Source organism: Merops nubicus, unplaced genomic scaffold (assembly GCF_000691845.1).
Source record: "Merops nubicus isolate BGI_N331 unplaced genomic scaffold, ASM69184v1 scaffold15021, whole genome shotgun sequence".
Taxonomy (NCBI): domain Eukaryota; kingdom Metazoa; phylum Chordata; class Aves; order Coraciiformes; family Meropidae; genus Merops; species Merops nubicus.
The window spans coordinates 17,862-43,468 of NW_008590377.1; the positions used below are offsets into that span (position 1 = coordinate 17,862).

A 25,607-nucleotide genomic window follows, 5' to 3' on the forward strand; every position below is an offset into this window, starting at 1 on the left:
TCTAAGTACCCATATATGAGTTTCTAACAAAATTTGTTGGGTAAAGGCGGTGTTTATTAGAGGTTTTCTTCAATGAAGAAAAAAATTCCTGACTGCTGAAATCAACAGATTTTTCCTTTAACTGCAGGGAGGTAAAGGTTTCAACTAAACTGTATCTTAATGTTTTTTGTACTCCAAATCCCAGAAACAACTCCCATGTAAGTTTTATTATGACAGGAGAGTAATCCTACTGGCTCTGAGCATCCTGCAGAAAGTTGAGAGCACATATGAAATAAAATGAACTGCTATGATAGAGTAAAAAAAAAAATTTAGCAAAGCCTAATCTTCCTGTTCAGGACTAACCTGGCTTTTGCCATGTGCAGCCTGACTACTTCTTTACTAGGAAAAATGTTCTAATCAATATGTCAAAATTCTAGTGCAAACAATGTTAAATATAGTTTTGGCATTCATTAATTAGTCAAAAGGAATTATGAGCTTCTTTTTGGAGAAGAAATGGATACTATAGAATAACTTGAATCAGGATGGAAAGCTAGAAAAAGGAAGATTTAGGTTAGATGTTAGGAAAATGTTTTTCAGTATGAGGGTGACAGACCACTGGAATAGGTTGCCCAGAGAGATGGTGGAGGCCCCATCTCAGGGGACATTCAAGATCAGACTGGATGAAGCTCTGAGTAGCTTGATCTAGTTAGACATGTCCTTGCTTATGGTATGGGGGTTGGACTAGATGACCTTTGGAGATCCCTTCCAGACCAGACATTCTACGATTCTATGATTTCTAAGTACTCTTAGATGATTTTGTAATTTTGGAAAATCAGATATAGTTAGTTTATATATTTATGTTATGATTTAGAAAGGCTTTATTACCTTACTGTTATTACCTTGATGTGACCTAGTTGTCCCTGAATAGTGCATCATATATAAATATTCATGCTGTACTAAAAATGCCAAAAATTTACATCAGTACCATAAACTTTACTCCTAAGGAAAACACCTAAAACTAAGAGTATTTAAATACAGAAGTTTAATAGAACTTTTATATCTTTGCTTTCATTATTCCCTTCAAGAAATAAACAAACAACTATAGGGTTTTCAAAGATTTTGATGGAAAGTCAATGTGATTTGTGTTCCTAAAGCACTTATTTTCAACTGCCCTATCTATTTTCTAGATAAACTTTTTTTTTTTTTTTCCAGTGGTTGCAGAATTCTCATAAACATTTCTAAGTATTTCAAGCACAGTCTGATAGCAAAATTGGACCCCAGATAAGAATGAAATAAAACTCTGTTAAATTTTCTTAGTGGGTTATTCAGGCTTCATATGAAAGAGGAATGAACATGTATGACATGGAACATTTAGATTTATAGAGGTAGTAGTAAAGAGGATATGTACAACCATCACATATTTTACACTATATACTAATCATTAAACATCTTGAAAAAAGACACACTGTAAAGCACACCAGACTATATTAAACCAAAACTTTGGTATATTAAATGAATGAAAAGATAATACTTTTTCTCAGAGAAATCCTAAAATTAAAGTATACCTCTAACTGATGGGGGAGCCTCCTCCTCATACTGAGGAACTTCTAACTCTTCCTCCTCATATTCAGGAACTTCCTCTTCATAATAAGCAGCTTCTTCTTCATAATGAGTAACTTCTTCCTCTTCATATTGAGGAATTTCCTCATACTGATGAACTTCCTCCTCATACTGACTAACTTCATAATGGTGGACTTCCTCCTTGTAATGGATTACTTCCTCTTCATATCTGGTGGCTTCTTCCTCTTCGTATTTTGGAATCTCTTCCTCCTCTTCATACTGAGGAACTTCAACATATACCTTTTCTTTTCGGACAACAGTCTTGCGTGCTTCAGGTGCTTAAAAAGATATCAATTACAAGAATCTTAAAATTTGGCACATAGGTTTTACTAACAATAAGGATCACAAGGCATTGTCAAATAAGAATTAACCTAAAGGAAGATCATACAACAGAAAACAAAGCAGTATTCACTGTACATGGAACATACAAGACACAAAAAAAACATTTACACGGTCTTTCAATACTCTACCAAGTATACCTTTGGTTCGTGCTGTTGTCATTTTTTTAGGAGGATAAGTTGGCACTCTTTCTTCAATGATAGCCCTCTCTGGTACATCAGGCACTTAAAAGATACAGTACATTTACATTTAAGAATTTTTAAAATTGCTGTTTAAAAGCAAAAATATTCTTAGCAAAAAAAACCTGAAAAGGTATCTTACAAATACATGGCTGATATGTAAAAGACAAGTGTGTTTATTTACACTGGATGTGTAGTTATGGAAGCCATTAGGTTGCTGTTCCATGAAGTAACAATAAACGTTTCAAGATCCCAGTACAAGAAATAGATATGATTCTTGCTTCATCCACTGCTGCCAGCAGGAAAGTAAAGCTTGCTAATAAGCAGAACTCAAAGTCCACATTCGACCAATTACAAAATCAGTAAATCCCACTGTCCTCTGTGGCAGACCCTCTCCACAACAGTGACACTTTGCACTCCCTCAGTAATAGGTCAAGAGTCCTCAATCACTTGTAACGAAAAATTTGAACAGGAAACTCTAGGTAAGTATGAGGGAGAACATAGAGAAAACCTTCATGGGCGACTAACAACGGTTAAGAGATGTGGTCTCATTAAAGCCAAAAGAATTAATTGCTTATTGAGTAAGGTTATTTTTCATCTTCTGTTGCTTTACAAATTGGCTTGTTTGTTCAGACATGCCAAGAACCATTCCCTACAAGAGCAGGAAAATTTCCAAAAGATTAAGGTGTTCAGGTTTGAAGATATATTCAGGAAAGAATGCATGTTATGTTTAAGCAGCATATTCTCTTTTTCAGAACAGCAGTATGTGGCTCTTGTCTTCTGAGGCAGAAGTCTTGGGAAATTTTTCACCACTATAACTGGAAATTGCACAGAAAAATACCTTAACATTTTAATGCCTGTCAATCTACTAGACTTGCTAAGTTAGAGAATAACTCTGGCATTTTCTTGACAGATTTGAGATAATTTTTTCATCTTCTTAAGAGATGGAATCCATTCTCTTAGTCGCAGATTTGAGAATTTAAGAGTAGATGAGTGGCTGCCACAAATCTTGATGCTTGCTAAGTAGGTGTTACTTCAGGGGCAATGTGAAGACTGACCAGCTCTTTAAGTATTTTCTGGCAAAGCGCTGCTTGATATTTAGTTGTAAGTGCATTTGAAATATTAAACTAAGACTAGTTGGAACTTGTAACTTTGATTGATTTGATAACAAAAACTGCATTATGCATGAATATCCTTGGAAGCTCAGATTCCTTCAGGTTCTTTTATCCTTGCTACAACAACTCTATTTGGTATCCCATGGGAGAACTGTTGCATTTAATGTCCTGCTTTGACCCCTTTTTTCTTCCAGACCAGACAGGATATTATTCTCCTTACAGAAATACAGTCAAAAATACTCTTCCATCCTCTTTTCAGTATCCATGATCTGTCTTTCCCCCATCATTCTCCAACAGAGACTAAATAGATTATTTAATTTTACAATGATGTGATTGTATTAATGTTCCATGACACAAAGATGATAATAGTGTTTAGCAGCAGCAGCAGGCCTGAAAGTAATAAGTATGAGGCAACTTGTGGGTCACTTTTCACAAATCAATAAATTGCCTCTGAAAGTGACAGAGCAATGAATTTTTTTCAAAAACTGTGGATTTTGTTCAAACCCCTTGAGCTGACATGTCCAATATATGGCATTGTGCTAAGAGTCTCAGCCAGGCAGGCAACAGCAGTGGTAAAGGTTTTTTCTCTGACCTTCAGAATTAGGTGAGGAATTTTTGTCACGATACAGAAAAGGTCAGGCTTTGGGAAGAGGAAAGCATGTTAATATAAATGAAGCAAAATGTCGCCTTGGTTCCCCTCAAAGGTGAGGCAAGTGGCAAGACTTGCAAAGGAGGACCTGGTGAAATGGCTTGCCTTCCACTATGACAATAACAAAAGGTCAGGAAGAAAGATTTAAGCCTTTTGTGGGTATGGAACACTATGCTGTTGTGTTCTAGAAGCTTCACTTTCAGGGTAAACTGGAGATCTGTACAGGACATGAAAATGTGTTTTCTTTTTTTCTTTTTTTTTTTTTTAAAGTATTTGACAGAACATAAATTTGCATCTTTTTAGTCCATTCATACCTGTGTATGAAATCTCCTTGTCTGTGTGAAAGGAAATGGATACTTCCTCTGACATAGCCCAGTGTTCTTCTTCTGTTGCTACTTCAAAAACAGAGTCTAACGTTAATGGTTTTCTCCAGTGCAATATTATGTACAATAGTTTCTTATTTGGTGTTTCTTAGAAAACTAATTTTTATTTCCTGGCATCTTCCACATCCACGTTAACTGGGAAAAATATGGCTCTAGTATGTCTTAAAGACTCTCTTAAGGTTCCCTGCAGGCTCCAGAACATAGTGGTTGACTAGGTAGTGTTAGGTTAACAGTTGGACTCAATCAACCTAAACAATTCTATGATTCTAACACAACTTCAGGAAAGCTTTCAGACCAGCATGCTTGAAGCTCTGGTGGTACTGCATAAGGACAGTCTGTTCACAGATTAATCCATGGGCACGAGTACCTTCTGGTGGTGGAGACACTTTTCTTTTCGGAACAGCAACGGATACTCTTTCTTCTCTGATAATTTTCTTCTGTGCTTCTGGCACTTTAAAGATAGTAATTGTAAGAATACTAAATTCTAAAAGAAATCACACTTTCTGAAGCTCATAGGAAAGAATTATGGACAAATAGTTATGGGGAAATAGTAAACATTCACATAAAGATACTTACAGTAACACAACAATCACACCAGACATACAAACATAAAAACATTTAAATAAAGAGAGAAAATGACCAGTGGAAGATTTAATGCACAGTAGCTAGGTGCTAGATATGCATTAAGTATTTTGAAGACTACTAGTTTGGTAGGTTCCAGGAATAAATTCCTGAGATAAATTAGACACTTTGAAACATTGTGCAACTTTAGTAACAGCAGAAATATAGTTAAATATTAAAATAATATTTACTAAAACAATACATATAATACTAGAATAATAGATATATAGACCAAAACACATCAAAAGCAAACAGTGTATTCACAGATCATGAAGCAAAATGGAATGACAGAGGTGAAAGTAAGATGGAAATAATGTGGCTCTAGGCTCTTCAGAAATGTAATCAAACCAGAGAACATCACACATACAGGACACTTAACAAAATCACTTTTCAATCACAAGAAAATCACAGAAACAAAGGACATCTTTCTAAGTTTGAAACCTTTCACTGAATATTGCAATGTTATGAAACATTGATAATTTTTTTTTGTAAATGTTTTCAAATTTACTTTCAATAAAGTTACTTGACTCTGTTTTCTAAAGCTCTTAAGCAGACAGAGTAATCAATGATGTTAAAATAGTAGCTAGAAAATGCAAGAAATGCAGGTGTGTGACTGTTCTCTGTCACCTTTTCCATTCTTTTGCAAGACAGAAAACAAAGTTCCTTTTCATTTATAATCAAGACAGAAGAGACAGGGGTTTGATTAAACAGGCAGATGGTGAGTATGATGCACATGGACATCTAATATTTAGAAGCCTTCTCTACTTTCAGTTGAACTTCTATACCTTTAGTTGGTGGAGCTGCCACTTTCTGTGAAACTGGAACAGGTACTTTGTCTTCTGGCACAGGCTTCTTGGGCACTGCTGGCAGTTTTTAAAAACAAGTTTGTTTTACAAGATTTTGAATTAATCACAGTTTATGAGCATAACCAGATGACAAAACACAAATGTAGAGACTTGATATTTCTTTAAGTCAAATTAAAAAAAAGACAGCAAACATTGGACAGTACAGCTTGTGTTATACAACTAGACATTATAAATCAGTATTCTGAAACAAGACTTTTCTTGTGTATCTCTGAAAAATTATATACCTCTTTTTGGTAGAGCCTCCTCTTTTTTAGCAACTGCAACTTTTTCTTCCATGATAATTTTCCTGTGCACTTCAGTCACTTAAAAATAATAAGTGTAAGAATATTTACTTGCAATAGTTGAAATGCAGACATATGTAAGATTTTTCTATTTAATCTGATTAAAAAGAAAAAAAACTGAAGTAAACTTCAACACCAAGAAAAATGAAACACTGCAGAAAAGTATACTTTATAGCCATAGCAAAAAGATGAGTAAATAATCAAAAGAAAGGGAAAATCCAGACAGAGTTACAAATACTAACAAGCATAAACATTTTTACATAAAATGCCTCAACACAAACACTGCAAGACCAAACATAATATTCTCAGTTTGTTTACCTTTGGTTGACGGAGGTTCTTCAAATTCTATCTCAAAAGTGGGCACCTGTTTTTCTGCAGGTTCTTAAGAAAGATTGTGCAACTTTAGAAATTTTTTCACCAACAGCCATCAGAGAAAAGATTAAAGAGCACATAAATCTCATCAAGACGTCACAGGGTGGAGGCCACATTGTAGACAAATGGACATAATTACATGTTTAATGTTGAAGAAATTTGGTATATAGGATATATTTTTTATCAACATGCATATATGTTAAAGACAAATGCAACAACAACAAAAAAGCGTTTTTTGGGGTTTTTTTTGCAACAGGAACAAACCACTAATATACCTCTTGCTGGTGGAGGCTCCATTCTTTTAGGAACAGGGACAGCTACTTTTTCTTTAGGAACTGCTTTCTTATGAACTTCAGGAACTTTAGAAAAATTAGTAAGATGAGAAGGAAGATAATAAAGAATTTTAAGGTGCAATATATGTGATTGTTTACCACATCACAATGTCTTTTACTGAGTTAAACACAAAAAATACTTTTCATAGCACTAGACAGAATTTGAGACAACCTTTCGACACTGGAAGCAGACAGTATTCACTTCAACAGATACAAAAAAGACAGGAAGAGAAACATAATCCCTTTGAAGATACAACACCCAGATGAGGAACTAGTTTATACCTTTAACTCCTGAAGCTACCTTAGGAGCAGCTGGAACTTTTGGTTCAGGAAGAACCCTCTTGTGCTTCTCAGGCACTTAAAAAGATATAATACATAATTTTACAAAGAGGATTAGTACGACCATAACATGCACACATTTCTTTCACACAAAAGAAACCCACAAATGGAGATAAACATATAGGGGCAACATAGCACTCACAATGAAAGAACATGTACCTTTACGGGGTGGAGCTTCCTCTCTTTTAGGAACAGTTACCCTCTCCTCTATGTAGTAAGACTCTTCTTCAGTCACTTAAAAATAATGAAATAAAAAGAATACTTGAGTTTAAGTATTTGACATCTATTGCTGTCTTTATGGCCCTGGTAAGCAGCAAAATATTTGTAAGAAAAGAATAAGCAGCGTGCTTTACTAACAAATACCACTGGTATTACAAAATCTACATTCAAACCATCTTGCTCCTTCCGAAGCCAACAGTAAAACTCCAAGCAACTTAAATGGAACTGAGATTCAGTTCTCATCTTGAATTTCTGTGGAATTTGAAAGTACTCAGTATTTGAAGTACTAGATGAGCACTTTCGTTTCCTCTGTCCACTAACTCACTGATGTTGGAATTTGTCCACTTTGAGAAAGCCTCTCTTGCGGATACTGAAGAAATTCCTTGACTAAGTCCGTCCCTTGAAAATACTTTCTATGGCGTCACTTGTAATGGAAATTGGATCAGTCAGTGAATGTTACCATCCTTCACTGCACTATGTTGCCACCAATACACTTACAGGTGGAAACAATTCAGTCATTTTACTATGAAATGGTCTGAGGAACCAGACTGCACCATGATATTCTAAAGGACCTTTACTTCATCCAACCAACCTGGGGGAAGAGGAACTTCCAACAAAGAATTTTTGTAAAAATAAGAGAAGGGCTGACAATTCTCAGCATCCGAGAGATACTTCATTATTTTCATTGTATCAAAACAGGATTAACTGCTACACTTTTCAAAAGCAAGTAATAGAAATTTTTCTTTGAGAATAGAGTAGATATTAATCCACACTATTTTTGGTAGCAAAAAAAGTTACTTTTGCTTTTGCCTAACATTCCTGAATTGTGGTTGTACCTTCAGAAATTTCTTCTCTGTGAATGGAAATAGACTCTGCCTCCATTTCTTCTTCAGCCCATTCTTCAACAGTTGGTTCTTTAAAGAAAAATATTAGTTTTAGTATTTTTGGTGGATGGATGGAGGGATTGATGCATGGAGAAGATGAAGACGAACTCTTTCAAGTTCTGTGTGATAATGACAGATATGCATACAAAACAGAAAGTGCTGTGCACACACAGATATTATTTGCTTTAAATGACATGTTTTGTCCATGCTTCATCTACACTTCTGTGTGCTGTTCTGTCTCAAATAGTCTTCACTGGTGAACTATCAGACCATCAGAATGCCTCAGCTCCCCAAACTTCCTCATCACAACAGCTGGGGCAGGAGGTGTGTCAAACAACAATTAAAGAAATAGAGATTGCTCCTTGAGCCAGCTACATGAAAGTAAGAAGGACAGGGATAAGATAAGATAAGATACGATAAGGTAAGAGGTAGATCAAGAACTGAGAGGAAAGCCTGGCATGTGCACATCTACAAATGTGACTATGAGGGAAAACTTCAACTTGTCCTATGGTAAAAGGTTAATTTGCAAAAGACAAATAGAAATTAACACTGCATGTATTCATATGAATCTATACTTGCATGTCCATATTTTAGATATATTACTTCTATTTCTGCTTTCAAAACTCATTTCTGCTTTTAAATAAAGTATGTAAACTGTCTTGACTGGTTAGTTATAAATGGAATATAGAAACAGTCAAAATACTGATTTCAGCTATCTTGAAGTAGATTTTTTTGTGGAACTATACTAACTTAAAAAAAAAAAAAGATCTCAATCTCTGAGTATGAGAATGTGAACTAAAAGAGCTAGTAAGAAGCTACCACTGCAGAGAGAAATAGTGTTGTTATCTGCAGGGCTACAGAGAGCTTTGTAAGGAGTAAGAAAAATGGATGATTACAGTCCTAATTATCTGAGTCTAAATTCAACAGTATATGTCCATACTTCTTACTAAGATTTCATGAGAGCTTGATCTGAAGATCATTGTATTCAGTGGTAGAGTTTCCATTCATGTCAGTAGGATGGGATCCTGGCATTCAAGACTGAAATTGTAAATGGCACTCAGGAGGCTTTTAACTGCCTGCAAGTTGGTAAAATGCTCAACACAAAATTCATACGTGATAACTAACACAAACTTAGTGTATTTTGGTCTTAGTCTTAGAACAATAGACTTGTAGGCAAAGTATAACTTTCCCACTATTGTCTGTTTATAGTACCTTCAGGTGATGGGATTTCCTCTGGTATGGCAACAGATACTCTTTCTTCTGTAATAAATACTTTTTCTTCAAAAGTGGCTTTCTTCTGCACTTCAGGCACTTTGAAAAACAGTAACATTAAATGTATGTTTTTCTAATTCCATTGTGAAGGCAAAGTTGCAAAATGCTAAATCTAAGTTTCCAATGAATTGTTTAAGGGTTTTGAGCGCATAACACATAACAGAGATTCAGTATTTAGAAATAGTATTTTTATAAGTATTGCACAAGACATACAACATACTGTAACGATTCATTGTCACTAAATCAGAACAACAGAATTCACAGGGGAAGCACAAATCAAGGAGTGATAACAAGACAGAACATATTAACAGAAGCTGAGAAACAGCATATTCTTTTGTTCTACTGGAAAGCATACCTTTAGCTGGAGGAGCCTCAACTTTTTTAGGAACAGCAGGAGGTACTTTTTCCTTAGGTACAGGTTTCTTAGGAACTGAAGGCACTTAAAAGAAAGTACTTAATTTTAGGGTCTGTAAAGCACACAGCTGGCAAAAGCATCACATAACAGAAATGCATAATTTGAAAAGATTACACATGAACGTATTTTGCTTATGAAACATAACAGCTAAGCAAGCTGAGACAAATGCAATGCTCTAAATTCTACAATAAATTATATTGCAGTGGAAAATATTGTACCTTTTGCAGGTGGAGCTTCTTCTACTTTAGGAATATGTAGTATTTTTTCTTCTGGAACTGGTTTCTTAGGTACTTCTGGCACTTCAGATAAATTAATTGTAATAATAAGTAACTAAAATTACAGGTGTTTCAAGACTACATCAATAGCAGAGTTATTCACAAAACTGACATAAAAGATATGTAGCTAATGTAATTGTTGTATAACTAAAACCAGATTACCCCAACAATCAAAACACAAATCGGACAGAAACAAGAAGCTTGAGATAACAAGAAGAGAATGTTGTGTATTTGAGTGTACCTTTAGGTGGTGGAGCTTCCTCTCTTTTTGGAACAGCAATTTTTTTCTCTGGGGGAGCTTTCTTAGGCACTTCTGGCACTTAAAAAAGATAAAATATAAAATAACAGAATTCTATATTTCAAAGATTTATTGGAGTATTATAGAATTTCATTAATCCATTTATAAGAATATCAGGGCACACCACATAACACATTCATACACGTAACATAGAAAGGTAAGCGATAAGAGCAACATGTATTTGGGAAAAAATAAAAACAAACCAACAAACCAATCTTTGGAAGCTTGTGAAGTGCTTTGAGACTGATTTTTTAACTGCACAGACAGCTTCTCAAATATATTACTTGGCCTTAAAACCTATTATATATGCACAGAGAATTATACATAAAAAATCAGTTTCTAACACAAACATGCTTACGTACAGGCAGACAAAAACAAAAAACTAAAAAGATATTCAACAAGTCCATCATAAGTATATCTTTGGCATGTGGATTTTCTTCTTTGGGAACAGGAATGTGTACTTTTTCCTCAGGCATAGGTATTTTTAGGCACTTCAGGAACTTTAAAGGTATTAAAATTTGTTTAAGTAATCTTTCTAAGGCTTTTGAATTTGTCTTTGAAGAGAACAGACACACAACATAACACATAAACACTATATTTATGATATACTTATATTGAGAAGTGAATAGATGTTAAGAAAACAATACAATAATACAGGACTGATTAAAGACTACATTCAAAAGATGCTGTACCTTTTACTGGGGGAGCCACTTCTTTTTTAGCAACAGCAACTTTCTTTTCTGGAACAGGTTTCTTAGGGACTTCAGGCACTTTGAAAAACATTGTCAAAGTGAGAGAGCTTTAGTTTTTGAACTACTTATTCAGAATTCAGTAATCCAAGATTGCTTTACAGAACATAGTGGCTGAACAAGGAGCTGAATGCTGCAACACAATACATGTACAACTTTTTGGACATAGAGTGGTCTGCATGGGAAAGACACTATGATACCATATCACATTCCAATGTTAACATTACTGCACTATCACTATAGTCATGGCACTATTGAAGTAAAAACACCCAACTCTTGTCTACAAAAGTCACACAACCGAAATACAAACAACAAGCACAAAATTGTTAAGAAAGAAAAGGGCCAAAGCTGAGACAAATGCAAGCTGTAAGTATGTTTTAGCACCAACAAAAATTGAAAGTATGGAGATAAGGGAGATAATGCATAATCAAGTAATGCACATGGAGGTAATGCAAAACCAAAGACACAAAGAGAATTTTTTTTTTCTTTTTCTTGTTTGTTACTAGGGCAGTAGAAATACCTTTAGCTGGTGGAACTTCTTTTTTAGGAACAGGAGTGGGCTTTCTTTCTTCTGGAACATGCCTCTTTGGTATCTCAGGCACTTTAAAGAGATAGGTGTTAAATACTTAGGAGACAGTAAAAATAATTGGCAAATCAAAGCAGGCTACTTTCAACACGCTGGACTAGCAAACTCTGACAAAAAATACTTTGTTTTATCAAAAAGATACAACATGCTTATCTCAAAAAGAGCTATTCAAAGAATTATTTCAAGTAATGATGAAGAATTAGATGCAGAAATGCAGTAGGGCTTGAACATTTGAGAAAAGAGCCATAGAGAGATGGAAAGATCTCAGTTCTGATATACTATCCTTTGGTAAAGAGTGGTAAAGGCAGATAACATGAAAGTTGAGAAAAATGGAGCACATGATGACACAAAGATTTTATTCACCTTCAACATGAGGGATCTCCAGTTCTGTAGAAACTATTACTTCTTCTTCCTCCTTTTCAACTTCCTTATGTGCTACAATAGGAATTTTAAGGATATTAAATTTAGAGATAGGAAATATCCCTGTCTGTAGTAAATCTGAAAGCTTTTAAGAAGATATTTTGTGTGTCCAGGACACAGAGGTCATTGAAACACATATGCTAATATGTAAAAATTTCACCCAGAAAACCAACAGCACGTACAATTCTCACAGTGAGATTTGATTAACTACAGATTCAAATTGTTTTCAAAAAAATCTAAAATACTGATTAGCCTCACATTCTTAATTAATCTACCTTCAATTGGGTAAACAGCTTCAAAGAATCTTTCTTCAACTGTTTTCTCATGCTCTGTTGGCTCTTCAAAGAAAAGCATTTAAACAATGTTAAGATAAAATAGTTGAAATGTTGATGTCTATTAATCTAAAGAAAACTCAGGCTACATAACACAATGAACAAAAAGAAGCAAGGCATGTTGAAAGACTATATATGATGTGTCTAAATATGTAGTTCACCGTACATAAAAAAAAATTAAAAGAAAATTTAACAGAATTGAAAGATTGTTTTGATTTGGGTGTACAGATTTTTTGGTTTTGTACATACCTGTGACATATGAATACTCTTCTTCTCTGTGGACAGAAACCGACATCTTTTCTTCTGAAACAGTCCATGTTTCTACTGTCGGTACTTTAAAGATAGGATTTTGTTTTAGTATTTTATATTCTATATCCACATCAGTGGTAGTCAGAATGTGAGTTTTTATCAAATCTGTATCTGTATTGCACATTTAAGTCTTAGACATATTTAGACAGTCAGCATTCATATTTTAAAATACTGAACTCAAATCAAGCATACAAATATGTTTAGTATCAGTTAAAGACTGAAGACACAGACACATTTAACCTGAAAGTTTAAAATAAATGCATGCACAAGCTTTTGGAAATAGTATCTGAGAAGAATTCCAAAAGGTGTTCTTCAAAGAACTTTTCAGGCACTGAGCCAAAAGTATGCTTTTTGATGTAAGCACAGGCCAGCAGGCAGAATAGATGAAGAAAAAGCTAAATCACACTGCAATATCCTGCAGGCTATTTAAACAAGAATCAAAAGGCTAGCCACAAACATGTTAAAAACAGACTTTATGAAAGATAAAAGTATGGTACACATACTGTTCAAACACTGAGAGTAGCCATAGCACGAGTAATACGATAGATGTAGGTACATACACATGCCCATAAATTCACAAGAAGCACAAGAACACACAGGGTGCTGTGAAAAAAATGTAAACTGCAGTTGAAAGATGCTGATCTGTACCTTCCTTTTTCATAACTTTTTCCTCAATGATCATTGGTGTAGGTTTTGGTGGTGGAACTTTCTTTGTAACTGTTGGGATTAAAATTTTGTTACTCAGTCGTATATTTAGCAAAAAACAAAGGTAAGTTTACAGCTGTCTAACATTGATGTCAAAAGCACAACAAACGAGACAAACGTAACCTAAATCAGCCGAGTCAGGCTCCTTTGAATCATGCAAAGCAACAGAAGGAATGTGTTTGCTTCTTTTTACTGCTACTTTCTAAAGGGGCTGAATAACGCACAGTGTTTAGTACACAGGTCATATCCTGACACATTGAATTGCACCCAACAGGTTCTTGCTACAGAATGAGAAATGCTATACAAGAGGAGGTGGTTACCAAGAGATAATGGATGCATCTTTATTTCCTGACCAAACAATTAACCAAGACATCCTCACAGACAAGTCAAGATGGAAATCTGAGGTAGAAGAGAATTTCACACCTTCAGCTCAGATTGAATCACTTTGTTTCACCCACTGTAGTTTTACACTCATTTCCTTTCTTAAAGCATTTGTAGTTAGCATCTATATTTAGTATTTTCCCCTGAAAAGCTATTCATCTTCCTTTCATACAATTCAGCAGAAGCTTTTGCTAGATGTTACAAAGACTGAAAAATTGATCAGACCAATGTTAAATGAAGACAAAGCATATGCAGATCAGCCAGGTAACAATAGCCACTACTTTCATGTAACAATGACATTAAGGTAATTTAACAGTTGTTACCCTCAGCCCGTTTGACTTTTTCTTCTGCTACCCTCTGAGTGGCTATCTCCACTTTTTCTTCAACAGGTTTCTTGACAACTGTAAGGGGTTCCGATACATACATTATTTAAATAATCTCAGAAATTATTTCCTAGCCACAAACAAGGTAGAACTGGCTATTTTCTTGTTTAGGATGTTACAACCATTGCATCCTGTGCATTGTTCACTGGTGGTGAACAGTGGTGGCAAAGGCATTTGTGAAACAGATGATCAGGGCCACTCTCCCCTGGGAGACATGCAGTGATCTGAATGCATGCACGCCAGCGCCTGCAGCGTGGGGAATAAACAGGAAGAACTAGAGATCTGGGTGCAGTCACAGGTCCATGAACATGGCAATTACAGAGGCATGGTGGGATGTCTCGTGTGAATGGTATGCTGTCATGGATAGCTACGTACTATTTAGGAAAGGCAGACCAGCAAGGAGAGGTGGTGGAGCTGCTATTTCTGTGAGAAAGCAACTGGAATGTACCGAGCTCTGCCAGTTCATCCCCTTGATACACCAAGGTGGGAATGAAGAACATGTTGATAGCTTATGGGTAAGAATTAAGGGGCAGGCTACTATTTGTGGCACTGTTATGGGTGTTCTCTACAGACCACCTGATCATGAAGAGGAAGCTGATGAGGCCTACTATAGAGAGCTGAAAGCAGCCTCATGATCACATGCCCAGGTGCTCATGAGGGACTTAAACCGCTGATATTTGCTGGAAAGGCTACACAGCTAGGCACACACAGTCCAGGGGGTTCCTGCAGTGCATTGATGATAACTTTTTGACACAGGTGGTGGAGGAGCCAAGGAAGAGTGGTGTGCTGCTGGACATTATACTAAAAAGCAGAGAAGGTCTCATTTGGAACATGAAGACTGGGGTCAGCCTTAGCTACAGGGATCATGAGATCGTGGAGTTCAGGATGATGCGAGGAACAACCAAGGCAATAAGTAGGATTGAAACCCTGAACTTCAGGAGAGCTAGCTTTGGCCTCTTCAAAGACCTACTTAGAGGAATCCCATGGGATTAACCAGCCTAAGAGAGCTGGTTAATTTTCAAGCACCACCATCTCCAAGCTCAAGACCAGTGCATCATTATGAGTAAAAAAATCAAGAAGAGGAGGCAAAATACCTGCATGGATGAGCAAGACGCTTCTGGAAAATCTCAAAGGGATTAGGGAAGTTTACAGAATGTGGAAAAAGGGACTGTTCACTTGGGAGGAATATATTAATGTTACCAGAGTATGTAGGGATGCAACAAGGAAGGTTGAAGCCTTCTTGGAATTAAATCTGGTAAGGAATGTAGAAGACAAGAATGACTTCTTCAAGTACATCAGTAGTGAAAGGAAGACTAGGGAAAATATGGGCCCGCTGCTGAATGAGGTGAGTGCCCTGGTGACAGGGGATACAGAGAAGGCAGAGTTACTGAATACCTTCCTTGTTTCAGTCTTTACTGCTAAGGCCAGCCCTCAGGAATCCCAGTCCCTGGAGGTAAGAGAGAAAGTCTAGAGAGAGGAAAGTTCTCCCTTGGTTGAGGAGGATCAGCTTAGAGATCATTTATTCAAGCTGGACAAACACAAATCTGCGGTCCCTGGTAGGATGCACCCAGTGAGTGGTGCTAATGTCATTGCTAAATCACTCTCCATCAGTTTTGAAAGGTCATGGAGAACAGGCAAGGTGCCTGAGGGCTGGAGGAAAGCCAATGTCACTCCAGTCTTCAAAGAGTGTAAGAAGGAGGACACAAGAAACTACAGACCCGTCAGCCTTACTTCCATCCCTGGAAAGGTGATGGAACAGCTCATTCTGGAGGTCATCCCTAAGCATGTGGAGGAAAAGAAAGATTACCAGGAGTGGTCAGCCTGGATTTGCCAAGGGGAAATCATGCTTAACCAATCTGATAGCTTTCTATGCTGGTGTGAGTAGCTGGGTAGATGAGAGGAGAGCAGTCGATGTTGCCTACCTTGACTTCACAAAGGCTTTTGACACTGTCCCCCTTAGCATCCTCAGGGGTAAGCTTAGGAAGTGTGGGTTAGATGAGTGGAGAGTAAGGTGGATTGAGAACTGGCTGAACAGAGCTCAGAAGGTTCTGATCAGTGGGACAGAGTCTAACTGGAGTCCTGTAGCTAATGGAGTTCCTCAGAGGTCAGCACTGGGTTCAGTCTTGTTCAAAATATTCATCAATGACCTGGATGAAAGGACAGAGGAAGTTTGCTGATGTTACAAAACTGGGAGGAGTGGCTGACACACCAGAAGGCTGTGCTGCCATTCAGCAAGACCTCAACAGGCTGGAGAGTTGAGCAGAGGGCAGATGTAGAGTCCTGCACCTGGGAAGGAATAATCCCCTGTACTAGTACAGGTTAGGGGTTGACTTCCTGAAAAGCAGCTCCGTAGAGAAAGAGCTGGGAATCCTGGTGGATAACAAGTTAACCATGTGCCAGCAGCGTGTGCTTGTGGCCAAGAAAACCAACGGTATCTTTTGGTGCATTAAGCAGAGTGTGAACAGCAGGTTGAGGGAGGTTCTCCTTCTCCACTATTCTGCTCTAGCGAGGCAACACTGTGAAGTTCTGTGTCCAGTTCTGGTCTCTCAGTTCAAGGGAGACAGAGAACTACTGGAGAGAGTCCAACAGAGGGCTACAAAGATGATGAGGTGCCTGGAGCATCTCTCTGATGAAGAAAAGCTGGGAGACCTGGGGCTGTTTAGCCTGGAGAAGGCTAAGAGGGGATCTGATCAATGCTTTTAAATATCTAAAGTGTAGATATCAAAAGGATGGGGCCCATCTCTTTTCATTGGTGCCTAGTGTTGGGACAGGAGGCAATAGGCACAAACTAGAGCACAGGAAGTTCCATCCGAACATCAGGAAAAACTTTACTGTGAGGGTGACAGAGCACTGGAACAGGCTCCCCAGAGCTGTTGCGGAATCTCCTCTGTAGTCTTTCAGAATCCATCTAGATGCACCCCTGTGCAACCTGCTTTAAGTGAACTTGCTTTGGCAGTGGGATTGGACTACATGGTCTCCAGGGGTCCTTCCCAATCCCTACCATTCTATGATTCTATGATTCTGTAAATTGAGAATATTCCTTAGAAGTGCAGCATTCACTGGCTCAAAAGCACCACCAAGGCTAATACACAGTAAGAAGGAAAGATAATTGAAGCTCAGTTTGATTTTTCCCAGCAAGTCTTTGTTTCCTTCAATCACCATTGCCACTATTCTCTCTATTCTCTAAAATACAAGGTGGGAGAAGAGGACGGGTTGCCATGAGCCTTGCTCATGTCACTGTCCAACGTAAAGAGAATTCTTTTTTTTTTTTTTTTCAAGGAACAGCAAATAACCACCACTGTTCAGCTTGAAGGAGATGCATGAGAGATCTGAATTTGCATGTTCCTGTCACTTTTGCAGGAAAGTCATACCTTTATGAACTGTGACTTCTTTCTTTTCCTTCTTTTCAGTTGTAATTGCTGGAGGTTTTTGCTCAGGCACAGGCTTCTTAGGAACTTCAAGCACTTAAAAAATACCACAATTGCTTATTGATTAAAAATGCACTGTCTAAAGGCTCAATGCACAAAAAAGGTATTAGCTATGCCACTGTAAGTTTATGAAGTTGAAAAAATACACAGAATTTTGGAAATCCGGTTGTTGGATTTCCAAGTTTGATGTTTTTTTCACCAGAGTCTAATTCTGCTTCTAGAGGCATATATGTTCCTATCACCTAGAACAGTTGAAGCATGCAAGGAGTTGCAAAATACAGCTATTAGCACCAAGCTACTAATGTGTGAAGCATTTAACCTAAATCAAGTTTCTTTAGAACACATGAAAATGATAAAAGGAATATAAAAACCACTAAAAATGACAGATATCCCTACAAACTACTATATCATATTAGGCTTTAAAGAGGTTCAAATCTGCCATCCACGGATGAGCAAATTATAATGTATCAGTTTTTACCTACATACTAGAATCCTTGTTGTATCACAAAGTGCCATTTAAACCTTGGCAGTATATTAAGGTTTAAGTATTGTAACAAAAATAAAATAAAGAAAAATGCTGCCTGGCTTAAAATTCTGGGGCCTTAATAAGAAATATGAGAAAAGAGAAAAAATAAAATGGTATGATAATTAAAATACCTTCTTCATGAATGACTCGTTTTTCTTCATAAGTCACTTCTGTTTTCTCATAAGCTTCTTCCCATTCCCCTTCCCCTTCATCATAGCCTTCTTCCTTGACGTAATACTCATGGTCTTCTCCATAATCTTCTTCCCATTCTTCGTAAATTTCTTTGGGCTTTTCATAGATTTCCTTCTTTTCTTCATGAATCTCTTCTCTCCTTGCCATGGATTCTATTTTGATCTCTTTAGGCTTTTCTGGCAGCACTTCAGGAACTTAAATAAATTAGTAAATAAATAAATGTTCAGATCATAGCCTGGAACTTGAAAGGCTGATGTTCACAGTTAATGAAATTATTTCACCCTCACAAATGGCTTAATGAAGTGATTATTTTTTAGGCAGTCCCAATCCGCTTTGATATGAAATGCGTATGTTTTAAGCACAAAGACAAAAATCAAAGAGATTTGAATGATTCAAGGTAATTTTTTTTTTTCAAATTGCCTTTTTTTTAAAAAAAAAAAAAAAAAAAAAAGGGTAAAAAGTTACCTTTAGGTGGTGGGACTTCTTCAGGACCTTTTCTAACCACCTTTTTTGAGACTTTCTTTACTGGGACCTTTTTTTCTGCTTAAAAATAATATATTTTAAAATTTAAATTAAAAAATAAAACAAAACCAACAGTCATATGCACAGTTTCCAAAAACTTTAAGTATTCTTACCTGGCTTTTTCTCCTCTGGTGGTGGAACAAGAGGCAGAAGAATAGGAATAGGGGCAGCTTGTAGGAAAAAAGAAATATTTAGAATAAAAAGTGAGCACAATTTCTTGTGAATGAAGAAGTGCTTGCCCTGGTAAGCATTTACCAGATTTCCCTCGGATTGAAACCAAGATCAAATTTCTAAGGTTCATGGTGAACTATTGAAAGTAATGGAAATATACATAATGTTTGTAGTCTGTAGTCCAATACAAGAGTCTGAGGAGAGACCATTTGCAATAAATGTACATTGTATAGCTTTAAAATAATATTTGCAATTTTTTCCCGTTTTTGTTTTTCAAAGGGTACTTATTCAGACAGCTTATTTGAAAGATATTTCCATGACAAAAGGAAGAAAAGGTGAAAATAAAGTAGTCAGAAGAAGAAAACAGAAGTAAAAGGGAGATTGAACAAACAAGAGACTGATAGGAAAACAAGATGGAAAGGACAAACTCTTTTTAAGAAAAAAAAAGATTTATTCTTACCACTATCCGTGCATAGTTTTCACTTTCCAAACAGCAAAACAAGCCTATCTAAGCCAAGTCTTGCTCATGTCATATTTGCAAAAGACGAAGAACTAGATCTTATCACCGAGCTGTCTTTTTTCTCTGAGGTCCCAACTGATCTGCTGCCTCAGTATAAAAGAGCAGTATGGAACAAGTATGATTGGTTACCCTACCTTCTTCTGGCTTTTGAGGTGGAACTGCAACCTTGGCATCAGGGACATCTAGAAAATCAAAATGTTTCATCATGACTTAATAAAAAAATAGATTTGAATATACTGTCATGGTGCTTTAACCTTTCTTATTCTAGCATACAAAGATTGTGGCTTTCTCCTCAAGAATAAGCTAGCTGACCAACAGATAACTGATTGCATTACTCTTTCAATCTGGCCAGACTCTACAATATTTTATTTTATTTGTAAATAATTCTTACATCATTTTGGAGTAGACTTTTAATATTCAGAAAAGAAGATCATTAGATATCAGAAAGAGATGATTGCTACTCATTTTGCATCCTTGGTTATTTTTTTACAGTTGTGCAGAGGTTATCGAATTAGGACCTGATACATTAGTATTACTGATTTTGGAGTTATCACAGTATTCATTGCCACTTTTTATGAGAATAAATAGTTCTTCATTTGTATGGTTGAGAAGTACTTTTTCAGGGTATAGGTTTGACTTACTATAACCAGGAATAAAAGACTTGAAAATAAAAAATTATGCATAACAATGCACTAAATCTGTGACAGAGTATAGACAAGACCTTGTGCCACTCTTGCTCATGATCTTTACCTGGTGGCTTCAACTCCAGTTTGATTTCTGCAAAAAAATATTAAACTTATTTTAGAATTTGGTTTTTTTTTTTTTTTTTTTTTTTTTGTTTTGTTTTGGTTTTGTTTTGTTTTGTTTTTGTTTGTTTGTTTGCAGAATCATGTTTCAAACTCATAAATCTGCAGATGGCTATGATAAGAAATTCGTTTAGCAAATTTGCTAACCTTTGGTTACCAGATAGAGTTCTGCAGTGCTTCTTGCTTCTCCTCTTGGTTCAAGACGAGCAATTACAGAATATACACCTGCAACAGCCAAGAGTGTTTATATTTATATGCCTTTATAATTAAAAAAGCAGATAACAAAATGAGATAAAAGAATGGCATCAGCACAAATATTCCATGCATTTTTACCTTCATCTTCTGCAGTAACATTGTGAATAGTCATGTAATGACAACGACCTTCACTTCTGAAGCTGTACTTGGGACTCTCTCTCAGTTCAGTGGGTCCTTTATACCATGTCACGACTGCATCATCAAAAGACACCTCGCACTCAAAAGTTGCAGACTGATGCTCACTCACTACAATGTTCTGTATGCTCTTTGTGAACTGGATTGGTTCCGCTGTTTTTAAAAACAAAAAATATATCGGTTGTTATGCACCACTTATTTAACTTATCTAATTCCTCATCTTTGTTCCCATAATAATAGCTATATTATAAGAAGATATAATAACAGATCTTGAAAGAGTAAAAAAAGGAATTCCATCTTCTATGAAGGTTTCTATGTAAGAATGAAGATTAGAAGATGTGAGTTCAACTATAACAAGATTGCTCTGCAGTTAAATTATACAAAAGAAGCCATTAAAGAATAATTAAGAAAGAGCGGAAATCCAAGGAAAATATAAGAGTATCAGAGAAAAAGAAAACAAAAGCAAGCATGACTCAGATTGAGGGCCATGTGACAGTAATGATGACTTAATAAAAAATACTAACTTCTTCTAGTAGGTCACATATTGTTCAAAGAGAAGGGACAACAGCAGTTCTTGTTTAATCAGTTTCCAAGTTTGGGAATATCTCTTTAAGAAATTCCTTTTATTTTCATTTATCCTGTTAATGGAACATCCAGAAACTGCTTATCACTATCAATAATAAAGAGATTCCATATCTGTTTACAAACCTTCAATGGCCAGATCTGCAGTTGTTTCTAGATTGTCAAGTTTGCAGGTATACTGTCCCTGGTCTTCTGTTCTAACATCCTTGATGATGAGTTTATGTATTTTGTCAGAGACTTGTGTTGAATATCTCCCTCCTATCTTAATGGGTCTCCCATTTCTATACCACTGAGACTTGGCATTTGGGATAGAGAATTGACAAGACAGCGTGCATATGTTTCCTTCCTTGAAAGTAGTGTCATGAAGATGCCGTTCAACTGCAGGTTCTATTAGTACGTTAAAACATATATTTTAGCAGATGTCAGACAGTGGAAAAATGAAAGAGTAAATTAATTCAAATACATACTTCAGAACTACACTTACCGATCACATTTAGCCTGGCACTGGCAATGTGTGGTCCACACACTATTCTGAAATTTCCCTGATCTTCAAGTTGGCAGTTCCTGATTCTCAGTATGTGGCGATCACCTTCAATTCTAATTTCATATTTGTCGTTGGAGTCCAGTTTCTGGGTTCCCTTGTACCATGAAAGTTTAATTTCTGGGTAGTTTATTTTAATCTCACATTCAAAGATAGCATCCTCATCTGCTAAAACGGTCTGATTTTCAATATCTCTGATCAGAGTAATAGGCTGAAAAAATATTATTTTAAATTAGTTTCAAGTTCACTGTTATGGGTTTAAATATTTCACACATCAGTCCAAAAATATGCTACCTCTGTCTGTGTGAGTCGTTGCTGAATAAAAGCTACAAGTTCATCAAACTCCTGATCTTCTCTTCGAGCTTTTTCTGTGAGCTCAATTTCCTGTAAAAAGGTAGGGTTTACTCCTAAGATTAAAAGCTACTAAATGTCAAGCTGTCATGTTTATCCAACACAGAATTAATTGGTTCCTGCATAAAATTTTCTGTAACTTGACTGTAACTGGCCAATCTTCCTATCTTAAAAATTGCAGCCAAGTTGTGAAGAAAGAACATACATTGTGAGAAGGTCCATTCCTTCTTCTTGGGTTTGAGCACACAAGAAGTCGTGAACTATCAGTAAAAGATCTAAAGAGGAACCAGAAATTTCTGCATACACAGTAACATCAGAGCGTGGACACCAAGTCTATTCAGAGGAACCATGTTACTTCTAAGAAAGCCAAAGCTTCAGTCATGCTGTATCTTACCAATCTATGGCTTTCTTCTGCTTGGGTTTGCTTTAGTAACTCAAAAGCTTGCAGGAGGCCACGGAAATCTGTAATTCCATACATGCGAGCATATTTCTCATATTCCTTGGGATCTACATTTTTGAGAAGTTCCAAGATATCAATAGGTTGCTCTTCCTCTTCTTTCCTTTTTGTTGGAGTGCTATTCAAATTAATGACATAAGTTAAATATACAATACTTCGTTCCTAGAAAGTTGTTCACTGAAAAAATTAATCAGCTTAGAGCTGTCCTGTGTAGTGAAATCCTTTAATTTAGTCAGATGTTTCTACTTTTAGTACAGTTATCATTATGAATTAAAATTTAAAATAATATCTTGATCTGAGATATATAATGAAAAATGTTTCTTGTGTCCTGATCGCAAATTAATCTATAAAAACCTTTCATATACCTTTTTAGCTTTGCCCTGAAATCCCCTTCAACAACTTCTTTCTTTCTTTCTTCAACTTCTAGGTTTACACTCCTCTCAATTTCACCATGTTGGTTAAAAGCTACACATTTGTACATGCCAGAATCAGTTTTTATTGTGTCCTTTATTTGTAGTTTGGCTTCATCTCCTCTCTGCTGGATTATAATGCGACCTCCCTGGTTGAGTTGCCTCCATTTTCCCTTCATCCATTTAACATTTGGAATTGGGTCTCCTCCAACTTTTGCAATAAATGTTGCAACTGTCTCTGCAGAAAGATGTAAATGAGGAAGCTAAGTCTTTCCAGTTGTCTATGACAGCAGGACATAACTTCAAACAAAATATATAGGGAAATTGAAGACACTGGACTTTTTTTAAAAGAGTTCTTACTTTCCATGACTTTGATATCCTGAGGCTCTGACACAAAATAAAGTTTTCCTTCCACTTCTGCTTTCTTAGCTGCTGGTTTAGCTGCTGGTTTTTCTAAAAATACAGAATCAAGGAATTGTATAAAAATAATTAATTACAGAGGTGGAACAAAATATTATGCAAGAGAGAAAAATGTAGAATACTTCCATATTGTTTAATGAATGTGTATTTTACTTTCCATCTGAAACTGAACATTGTGGATCATACTGTGCTGCTCCTTAACCTTAGGTAATTTATATCCTGCATGAATGAAAATTCAAAGACAGATTTGCAAATTAGAAGTGTCATTTTCTAAAATGGACCAGGATTTAGTGTGGTATCCTATTTGTTATCTATTTCTGGAAATTTCACCATCAGAGTTACTTGCCTTTTTTTTTAATCAGAGATTAAAACCAAAATTTTTAATTTTTTTTTTTTTTTAAAATTTTGCATAGTGCTTAGTCTTATGGCTACCTATGTAATATAAAATGTATTATTTCTACATATTACTGAATTGTTATGTTTTTACATAATAGTAAGGCAAGACCTACATGGAAGGACTTGTGCTTAAATAATATTTACTTTCAGCTAAAAGGTGAAAATGTCTCAGAGTTGTAACAGTCCTGAAGCAATTAGCCTCTAAGGTCACACACTCAAATTCCTTTTGTATTTTCCTTTAATAACAAACACTGTTCCCATCCTTTCTATTTAATATGCATATCCAAGCAATTTCACTCATTTAGATTTCATTTTTCTTAAATTTGGTGTCCAGATTTAGAAATTAAATTTTAAATTTTTTGGTAAGAATATAATCTTGATTTCACACTGGTCTCCCACTGTTTATGTGGCTGTTTATATATAAATTATTGTGAAATATACTGTCTTCCCAGACTGTACAGTTTTGCAAAGAACTAAATGATACTGATTGTTTGCTATTAGATTGTTAACATCTGTGTTCCATGGAAAACAAAGCAGGGTGTCATTTTGCTTCAAATTTTGATCATATGCCTTGTTTTTCTCCATGTTACGGTACCTTTAACTGTCACTTTAGATTTGGAAGTATCAGTGCCAGCTGCATTTGAAGCTTTGCATACATATTCTCCTGAATCAGATTTCGTAACTGCAGCAAGTTCCAGAAGAGCTACTCCATTAGCAAAGCTGAAGTTGCATCTGTCTGAGGCTCTTATTTCTCTCCCTGCTTTCAGCCACTGAACACGGATTGGCTCTGAACCTTGGACGTGACAGCTGAGCTGTAGGGTACCACCTTCCTCTGCTGCTGCTGGTTGAAGAGGCTGGTCAAAAACTGGAGGCTTTTTAGGTTCTGGAATATGAAAACGCTTGAGTGAATACTCAAGAAAGGAAAGCAGGATTAAGAATTTAAGAGAAAAAGATACACGTGTGATTCTTAAGAAGACAGCAGCAAGGAATGAAGGTGGATAAACAGAAGCATGAGACTGTCAGTTATAGTTTTAGGAAATGGAATAAATACCAAGAGAGTATGTTTCTATGCAAATAATTATCTTTTCTCCACACAGCAAGGATATTCATATGTAAAAAATAGTACAAGAACTAAAGTACTGCTACTAGACTGCAAAACTATAGAAGTACCTTTAAAGAAAAAAATATGCAAACTCTTGCAAGAGCATTATGATGAAGTGCCATGCTGGCACAATACATTGTCAAGGCTGCCCAGGCTGAGGTGAAATTGCACAGGAAAACTGTTATTCCACAAAAAAGGAACGATTAAAAATTCAGTAGAAAGGTCCCATAAAGATTTCAGCATTCACTTCAGATCAGTCATAGCAAATAGTGAAAAAGTAACGAAGCTCCTCCCTGAAGAATATAGTTTTATTTTAACCACAAATTAAAAGAGTTCATTGACTTTGTGGTTTAACTCAGTTTTTTCTTTTCCATCTCAGAATAAATTATTACCGTTAAGGTAACTAAAACCAGCTCATAAGACAGAGGCTGAATACTTGCATCTAACACACAACAAACAAAAGTAAGAAGCTAAGAAAAATAAGACTTCA

The 25,607-nt window shown here is 36.1% G+C and overlaps 1 protein-coding gene across 1 annotated transcript in view; it reads right to left on the minus strand.

The window, feature by feature from the left end:
* Window positions 1–25,607, minus strand: part of LOC103782178 (titin-like) — a gene marked incomplete at its 3' end in the record, with an annotated part of 73,259 nt that overhangs the window by 16,284 nt on the left and 31,368 nt on the right. Inside the window, 34 exon segments of the mRNA XM_008949929.1 lie at window positions 1,545–1,877; window positions 2,079–2,162; window positions 4,632–4,748; window positions 5,976–6,053; window positions 6,351–6,413; window positions 6,680–6,763; window positions 7,019–7,093; window positions 7,235–7,309; window positions 8,131–8,208; window positions 9,391–9,489; window positions 9,806–9,889; window positions 10,382–10,459; window positions 11,131–11,208; window positions 11,708–11,788; window positions 12,137–12,208; window positions 12,469–12,531; window positions 12,775–12,945; window positions 13,483–13,551; window positions 14,244–14,321; window positions 17,675–17,767; window positions 18,389–18,643; window positions 18,915–18,992; window positions 19,085–19,141; window positions 19,797–19,844; window positions 20,413–20,439; window positions 20,616–20,693; window positions 20,802–21,011; window positions 21,567–21,827; window positions 21,925–22,192; window positions 22,276–22,365; window positions 22,727–22,907; window positions 23,155–23,437; window positions 23,560–23,652; window positions 24,611–24,898. Coding sequence (XP_008948177.1) covers window positions 1,545–1,877; window positions 2,079–2,162; window positions 4,632–4,748; window positions 5,976–6,053; window positions 6,351–6,413; window positions 6,680–6,763; window positions 7,019–7,093; window positions 7,235–7,309; window positions 8,131–8,208; window positions 9,391–9,489; window positions 9,806–9,889; window positions 10,382–10,459; window positions 11,131–11,208; window positions 11,708–11,788; window positions 12,137–12,208; window positions 12,469–12,531; window positions 12,775–12,945; window positions 13,483–13,551; window positions 14,244–14,321; window positions 17,675–17,767; window positions 18,389–18,643; window positions 18,915–18,992; window positions 19,085–19,141; window positions 19,797–19,844; window positions 20,413–20,439; window positions 20,616–20,693; window positions 20,802–21,011; window positions 21,567–21,827; window positions 21,925–22,192; window positions 22,276–22,365; window positions 22,727–22,907; window positions 23,155–23,437; window positions 23,560–23,652; window positions 24,611–24,898 — 4,170 coding nt within the window.